The sequence below is a fragment of the Dreissena polymorpha genome, chromosome 9 (assembly GCF_020536995.1).
Source record: "Dreissena polymorpha isolate Duluth1 chromosome 9, UMN_Dpol_1.0, whole genome shotgun sequence".
Classification (NCBI taxonomy): domain Eukaryota; kingdom Metazoa; phylum Mollusca; class Bivalvia; order Myida; family Dreissenidae; genus Dreissena; species Dreissena polymorpha.
Window position 1 is genome coordinate 57,502,484 of NC_068363.1, and position 8,894 is coordinate 57,511,377.

Genomic DNA, 8,894 nt, shown 5'->3' on the forward strand with positions numbered 1-8,894 from the left:
CTCCAACGGCTAGTATCTCAAACAGTGTGTCTTAATTCACACCACCATAAACAGAGTTTGGCTTCATGCTTAACATGACTTTTTTCTTAATATTTATTGTTTAATTTGGTCAATCTTTTCCAGCGCGTGTAACTTTGCTTTTTCCTGTAGCAACGGGTCTGTATAGTGAGAGCCAATAATTCTTTAAGACTTGCTTCACTTTACACATTTTTTAAGTACACTTCAAATGCGTCTTTTACTTTTACGTAACTTTCATAGGTTAATTCTTGTAATTGCTGTTCAATCAGGTTAATTTCACCAACATAACTCTCATAAGTTAAACTTCTTACTTAATTTTGTCCAAACTTTCAGCCACTTTGCGCCATGAAGCAGAACAGCGCTTCCTAAAGTCATCAATTCTCTCTTCATAGAGCCATTCCTTATACAGTAACAGACGTTCACGCTGTGTTGACATACAATGAACTTTCTAAAGCCGGTTTAAATACAGATGAGACTTGAGTGTGACCATTTTGAACGTGGATCTAGTTCCATGTCCAGTACCCGTCATCTCCATCTGCTACTAGCAAAGTGTAGGTCAATTTACTATTCTGTTCTGGAAACAGATAGTGAACCGATCGTGTCGAAAAAGAATACTGTATGTGGTGGTATTCAGTTTTTATTCTTGATTCAACTCGATGTATGTGGTAAATTGCTGCAAAATAAAATATAAGACGTTAAGTTCTGCAGTAAATTAAGTATCAATGATACAAAGAAAATGATGTATTGTAATAAAAAAATACTTAAAATGACTGAAAAAAGGTAAAACATACAGCCTTTACCTAAATAATAAACAATGACATAGTTACGAAAGAAAAGATTTGGAAGTTACCCTAACATTTAGGACATATAGCCTCAACTGGGTCGAAATGGTAGGTACGACGTAATTTGGGTACGAATAGCATGGGAGCCAGACAACTCGCCCCAAAGCCATCTCGCCCCAGGACAAGTCGCCCCGAAAATCTGGACAAGTCGCCCCAAATATGTTGGACAACTCGCCCCAATCGAAAGACAACTCGCCCCAATTTTGTTTCTTATATATAGTATTATAGAAATTTTGTTCATATAAAATTTGTTAAGTTTAATGTATTAATATGCGTGATTATTGTTTTTAGTAAATGTAGTTGTATGATGTGTTTTTTTTCATTTCATATTGTAAAACTTTGTAATTCAATAATTGTTTACATACCGGATTGCTTTTAATAATAAATTGTTATTAGCTTTTTTATGATTGTGTTTATTAAAATAAGCCCCATTTAGTTCGTCTTGTTTTGAAAACGTGTGAAATGTTAAACGTTTATTTTGACGGCATGCTTTCATTTTCTGTTCAAAGATTGTTTAATGAGACATTTTGTATGATAGTTTGGTTTAATTAAAGAATAATGGAATGTCTTTGTGTTAGTTATGTTTTGAAAACGTGTGAATTGACGAAAATTAATTAAGCCGACATGATTTCATTGTCTGGTCAAAGATTTATTAATAAGACAAACGGTATGACAGTTAGGCGTGATTAAAGAATAAATAAGGTAACACGCTTAACCAGACAACAATGCTGTTTGCAAAGTAATTATAAGGGCTGACTATATATAAAGAGGGTATCTGAATGAGCCCAAAGTATGTGTTTTGTTTGTGTCGGACAATACTATTTGTGACTTGGAATACGATTGCTACATTGTATATAGTTGTGTGGGTTTCAGTGCATCTGCCATGTGTTCAAACATATATGTGCTTATTTGATGTCGGATACAATAATTTTCTAGTGTTAGTTAGTTTTGTGTTTGTGTTTCTGCAATGGCAGAAGTGGCAAAGTGTATACATTGTGGAAAGACAGTTGGGCAGAGGCAACGTGCTGTTTCTTGCGATGCCTGCGAGCGATGGCAACACATAGGCTGTGATACTGGTAAGTAAACTTATAATATAATTATTTGTTGTGTCCTACATTTTTTTAGGTCAGGCAGCTTTTGTTTCCCCATAAATAATGAATCTAAATTGTTGGATACTTGCATATTATCGGGTAATCAACCAATGTCCGTTAATCCGTTGACACATAACAGATGTGTTTTACGACCTGATAACGATCATAAAACCTTTCAGATAAATGTCAGAAGTCACTGGACCGTTATCTTAGCGTTATTTGGGTGATGTATACCGCTTTAAACTATTGCTCATGGTGTAATATTGAATGTGTTTACAGTTTTTTTTACTTGTCAGTACAAATATATTTTAAACGTTTGTATAACGTTTGTATAAATCCTTAGTATTGAACATTACTATCTGCTGAAATGATTGAATATTATGATAAAATGTGCATTTTATATTTATGATAAGAATTTACATTAACCTTTTATTTAATATCCTTCATGTATATACATAAGTCGCTTATTTTGAAAATAATTACTTTGTCAAAAAAGGCTTGAAAACTCGACACTAAATAAAGAAATATCATATTATCAAATAAGACGAATACTACCACCAATAATGTTTATTAATATTTTTTTCATAATTGATTGAGTTATTGTAAATATCGTACTCTATGTTGGCCTCTTCTTATTGAAAATGCGTGTATACTGCCAGTGTCATGCGAATATGGATCTTATTTCTTAATATCCACCTTCACACTTTATTATCGCCTCTAATTAAACTATCTCTATTTAAAGAACAAAGAATGCACAGAATACCTAGTGTATAACATTATTTATCGAGCGGACAGATGCATTAATCTGCGCTGGACCGCGCGTTGGGTATTTACTGTTTAGTAGCATCAATTTGATTGTCGAATACAATCAGTACATAGCCATATAAACATTATGTCCCGCGATAGTAGTGCAATGCGGACACTCTTTCGTCTCGAACGAATGTGATCATTCCCACCAGGCTAAACCGGGCATAGACAAGCGTCTCGTCATCACCACCAAGGTATTTTTATGTTCAATGACAATCAAACAACTCTACACCTTCCATCTAACACGGCATATTGTCTATTTCAGCGTTATGTTTTTCCATAAACATATGTATATTCTGACCGTATATTCATGATGTTTCAATATTTTACTGAATATTTAAACTATCGTTAATTCACAGGTTAACGCCGAGTCTGATAAAAACATGTTCGAATCCGCTGGATCCATTGTTGAGAAAATTTTGCGTGAAGAAGCAGATGACCGCCTTCCCGAAGCGTCCAGGCCTGATTATACCAACCTCTTAAGGAATTGCAACAGGCGACGCCAACGCCAACGCCCCAAAGATCCCACAGACATGGACTTTGAGGTAATCATCAAAAAAGTGTAAAAATATATACCAATCAGATTTGTTCGTGGACTGATAGCAATGATCTGTAAATACATGATATAATTGTGCATACATTTCTTTTTAGCTCGACATGGCGTTCATCAACGAGAAGATCTCATCGTCTTTCTTCCGGGCCGAGGTCCGCAACGGCGAAAGACGACATCTTATATTCGCCACAGACCAGCAACTTCAACTGTTGAAGAAAGCAAAGACCTGGTATATTGACGGGACATTTAAGGTGGTCCGGCAACCCTTTTACCAGTTGCTTTCCATTCATTCTTTCGTAAGGTCCGGTGAGGACATAAAGCAACTTCCGTTACTGTTTGCGGTGATGTCCGGAAAAACCAGTGATGACTACACACAGGTAATTGTATTACCCTTACAGTTCGTACCCTTACAGATATTTACATATGCTTAAATATACAGTATTAACAAACATTCGCACACAGCCTGTGAATGTTTTCACACTCATGCAAACTTGAAAGTTGAGCGACTAATAAAATCAATAAAATCATGAATAAAAAAATAAAAATGATTTAACACACGCGTCATTTTTCCAGTCGTCGAAATTCGCACTAGTCCGACAGCAAAAAAATAGTATTTTTTCTTTCGGGCTTGTAGGAAATCCACTATTACAAGCCCGACGTGCTTGTACAATTCATAAAAACAGACAACGAGTTCCACTTTCAATTTCAATATTTGTAAACAAAGTTTTGAGCCGCTTAAATCAACAGCCGCTTATGTTTTAACACACTGCACACATGTGCTGGGCTATCAGCCGATAATTGGATTACTGCGCATAAAGCGCATGGTTTTGTGGTTCCCAGATAACTATTATGTAAAATAAATGTTTTGCGTTGCGTTCGGGACACAGAGTGTAATGGCCGAACAGTTGTCATTCAAGTACTTCGTTGAGGAATGCGAATCTGAGGTAACTGTGATTGAAGCATTTGTCAACTGGCTTTTTGTATAATAACCTGGCACTTCATTGCTTATATATTTTCTGGTGGTTCAGGTTTGCTCTCTCTTTCACATGGATATATGGGATACATTTCTGCTAATTTTTTACCTTAACTTTATGTATTTATTTATAATTGTGATTTGATTGAAATCCGTGTGTGAAATTAATTTCTTCTTATTTCAGGATCCGGAAGAGGCTGGGTCAGATGAAGAGGAAGCTGACTTGGATGAGCATGCTGACTTGGATGAGGATGAAATTAATAAGAGATTTGTATTGTATTCTAAAGATTGAATAAATGAATGCTTCTTTGGATGTTTTATGTTATGTTTATCTGCATTTTTAACAAAAATGTTTGGGCTAGTAAAATCTGACTCGGGCTTGTTCAAATTCCCATAGTACTAGCCCGACTTGCTTGTAGATTTAAATCTGAATTTCAATGACTGTTTTTCCAATTATTTTCCAGGTTTTCAAAGGCGTCATGGACATCCTCCATAACGAAACTCGAGTGAAAGAATTCATGGTCGATTTTGAAGCCGGGATGTGGCAGGGCCTCCGGGAAGTTTTCGTCGACCCAACAATTAAAGGATGTGCCTTTCACTGGAACCAGGCCGTATGGCGGCACGTTCAAAGCCTCGGTCTCCAGGTAATAAATATAATTGTGGATGTGTATAAATAATTTTATGATTGTACTTACGAAAATTTAAATTTTCGCCGTTATATAAATTTATTAAAAAAATAACATACAAATGCCGATGTTTCATATCACTTATTATATAGTAATTCATTGATTTTACAGAGCGCCTACAGTCAACGCGACACTGTATTCACCTTTGTCCGCAAGGTCATGTCTATACCGTTCCTGCCAGCGGAACATGTGGAACCAGCGATTATGAGGTAGATTATATATTTGACAAATACACAAAGAAAAACAAAAAATAACTGGATGGCCACGTTTCACTTATTTAGAAATAATTCGAAAAACCGTTCAGACTATTACTTTACAAATTACTGGTCTCTTGTAATAGTAATGATTCATTTTTATTTGTTTCAGACTGAAAGAAAAAACAACAGACGAACGCCTGGCAGACCTGTTAGAGTATGTGGACAGGACATGGCTTAAATCTTCGGTGTGGGGCCCTGAAAATTGGAGCGTGTTTGGTCGGAGTGTCCGAACAAATAACGACTGTGAAGGGTGGCACTTGAAACTAAATCAGCACGCCAAGAAAGCCAATTTGCCTTTCTACCTACTACTGACCCTTCTTTGTGAAGCGGCTTCCCTTCTCCCAACACAGGTGAAGATGGTATCCGAAGGAAAGCTATCCAGGCGACAACGAAGGAAGAACACGTCTCTCCAGGGAAAAATCTTCAAGCTGTGGGAAGCGTACGAGAGCGGAGAATTGTCAGTCAACGGCCTACTGAGGAAATGCAGTGGCATTTATGGACCAAATGCATGAACGTTGCTCATTTGATGTCTTTCTGATTGTTGGAAATGTTTCAACCCTTGTTTTTGAAAAGCTTGTTTGTGTGTGAACGTTACTGTGTGTTTGTAATGTTTTACCATTATTATATTTTTTAAATGTTTGATAATATTCATCATTTACGGACCAAATGCCTGCCTGAAAGTTGCTAGATTGAATTGAAATAAATTATTGCTCATTTGTTTTTTTTCTTCTGATTGTTAGAAATGTTTCAACCATAGTGTTTAAAAGCTTGTTTCTGTGTGAAAGTTTGTGTTTAATTATTACGGATGTTTGAAATGTTTGATAATATTCATCATGGCTCATTACAACCTGTGTTTGTAATGTTTTAAAAGTATTAAAGATGTTGGAAATGTTTGATAATATTTTGTGAAAGTTTGTGTTAATTATTACGGATGTTTGAAATGTTTGATATTATTCATCAAGGCTCATTACAAACTGTGTTTTAAAATTATTTTTAAAATGAGTTAATAAATGGAAATGTTTGATAATATTTTGATTTGTCTTTTCATTCATAAATCTGTGTTATTTATTTCATTTAATATCCTAAAATTGATGCTTTGTATGTTTTCAATAAAAACAAATGTTAGTATCGTGAGTCTGTAATTGTTATAAATTATGAATAAAATTACGAATATAACACATTTCTATTTTTATTTTTTTCCCCATGTATTATTCGTTTTGTGTATTCAGCATTCCTTTTTAAGTCAAAAATGTTATTTAATACATTTTTTTCACAAAGAGTATTATATATATGACAAAATATTTCGTTGCACGCTGTCATTTAATTTGGGGCGAGTTGTCTTTCGATTGGGGCGAGTTGTCCAATGCATTTGGGGCGACTTGTCCAGATTTTTGGGGCGACTTGTCCTAGGGCGAGTTGGCTTTGGGGCGAGTTGTCTGGTAACCGAATAGCATTTACTGAAAAACCCTGAATGAATGAATATACCTCAAAAATAATTACTGCCTAAACAAAATACAAGTTATATAGCATTGATAACATGTGGAAACTTACACCATTCGGGGCTATAAACCGGCATAAACGTCTTAAGAAAAAGCCGAAATAGCAATGGTGGCAATCGCTTCAAACATTCGTAGGTGAACAAACACTGATATATCCAAGGGAAGTAAGCAGCGCAATATTATACGGTTACATATGATCGATATAGCCAGCGCACAGGTTTTGTTAAAAATGTATACAAATTGCTAAAATAATGTGTTTGTTTCTCATTGACTGTGTTTTGTTGTTTGACAAAACATTTTTAAAAGGATAAAAAACAAACAAAGAAATGTTCATTTACATAGAAAAACATATTTTGCTTTCGAGTTCGCTGGGTCGTCTGCACTGAGCAAGGTATAGCGCCCATGACCTTAATTTATGGAAGACATAACTGCAAATATCTTTGAGCTTCATCAGTTTTTTTGCAAAAAAATTATATATTTAAATTAGTATTGAATTCAGTATTTATGAAGATGGCTGGTCTTCTGATAAACAAGAATTGTAATCAGGCTTATTGTATAAATTAATCATGTAAAAATTGACAGAAACCAGCTGTTTATGGCTTTGTAATTTTAAATAAAATCTACCAATTTATCGCTACTTACAAATAGTGTTTGAAATTAGCAGGAAACGATTTTCATTGCGCAAATATAATGATCATGAATTAAATATGTACAAGACATATATTTAAGTATAAAGAATAGGCAATAAATATTGCTCAATTTTTTTTCTATCTATAATGAATTGGCAATAAATAGTGCTTGATTTATTTCTATTTATAATGAATTGGCAATAAATAATGCTCTATTTCTTATTATCTATAATGAATAGGCAATAAATAGTGCTTTTCTTATTTCTATCTATAGTGAATTGGCAATAAATAGTACTAAACATTTTTCTGTTACAATGGATTGGCAATAAAGAGTACTCTATGTATTTTCTTTCTCAAATAAATTGTACAGAAATCGGGCCTTAATAATGAGTTGACAATAAATAGGGTTAGGGCTTTCACTGAAGAAACCAATTTATTGCTTATTCGTTAAATGAATTGTCAATAAAAGGGGCTAATGAATTGTATTTCTCAGATTTATTACCAATTTATTGATCACTACATGAAAGCGATTTGCTTGCCTTTCCTTTCGTCTGTCCCTATTGTGCGTTTGAAATAACAATTATATTGCTTCTTTCAAAACTATGGCATTTATATAGTTGATATCTATTAACTTTCTTAACTCATCATTATCACCTTATGACCTTTACATTGAACTTATTGTGTGTTTGTTGTTTTTTTTTCGGAAAATTTAATATATTTTTAGATAAAAGCATTTAATTTTATGGTTTTGAATCAATACCGCATTTTCGTTTCTGCACATGAGATCTGAAACAAGGCTTTGATTTGAAAACACGTTTATTTAGAAGTGGTGAACTGCGCAGGAACTACAAAGTGAGTGGACAATGACACTCAGTTGAAAACCTATCTGAAAGTTAATTTCTTGTAACTGACATATGTCAGATTTCTTTATCATCCGAACTCCTATTACCGGTCACAGGTGGAAGTAAAAACTAATTCCAAAAGTTTCTTTGCAACAACTGTTTTTAGTCTAAATTTGATTTAGGTAACAATACACTAAATGATCGCTTCATGTAGGGCTGTACTCTCTAAAAAAATATCATAGTTGACAGGAAGGCATGTTTTACACTTTTTACCATTATTCGGGTGTTATCTTGCGGAGATAATGGTAGGGCATGAATAGGTATTCACAACTGAATCCCTGAAATATGATACACTTGAAGACTAAAGTAAACCATTGCAGTAGAAAAGGTTACATTTCACTAAGAAACGGCCGAAAAAAAAAGCTGCAAAAACAGTCGATTTTGATTTGTGTCAAGTTCTTTCTTGCTTTGTACATGACATATCTTTTTTATTGCATAAATCGATTCCGCTTAGAATGGCCTTTAAGAAAAGGTATGGTTATGGGGGTCTCTATGTGCAAAATGTTGCATTTATTTTCGCTCAAAGTTGTCGCTTTTACATTGAATTATATAGGGAAACTATTTGGTGTATTATGACCTTTACTTGAAAACGAAAGTAGCCATCGCTCTTGAACCCGGCTTACCAGTGAAATACACT

The 8,894-nt window shown here is 34.4% G+C and overlaps 1 protein-coding gene across 1 annotated transcript; it reads left to right on the forward strand.

Annotated features, from left to right (window-relative positions):
• The first annotated feature begins 2,849 nt into the window (after positions 1-2,849).
• LOC127845798 (uncharacterized) lies at positions 2,850-5,934 on the forward strand. The gene is made up of 6 exons (XM_052376950.1): positions 2,850-2,952; positions 3,118-3,303; positions 3,410-3,688; positions 4,749-4,928; positions 5,082-5,179; positions 5,337-5,934. Exons 2-6 carry the CDS (start codon positions 3,142-3,144, stop codon positions 5,737-5,739), a joined length of 1,122 nt encoding a protein of 373 aa, XP_052232910.1. The 5' UTR covers positions 2,850-2,952; positions 3,118-3,141; the 3' UTR covers positions 5,740-5,934.
• Positions 5,935-8,894: the final 2,960 nt, after the last annotated feature.

What these genes read in the sequence shown, in the direction of transcription:
- LOC127845798 (XM_052376950.1), top strand. Translation starts at nt 3,142, where the DNA reads ATGTTCGAATCCGCTGGATCCATTGTTGAGAAAATTTTGCGTGAAGAA. An exon ending in CCAGTGATGACTACACACAG is followed by an intron (nt 3,689 to 4,748) that starts GTAATTGTATTA and finishes ATTATTTTCCAG; the next exon opens with GTTTTCAAAGGCGTCATGGA. An exon ending in GTGGAACCAGCGATTATGAG is followed by an intron (nt 5,180 to 5,336) that starts GTAGATTATATA and finishes TATTTGTTTCAG; the next exon opens with ACTGAAAGAAAAAACAACAG.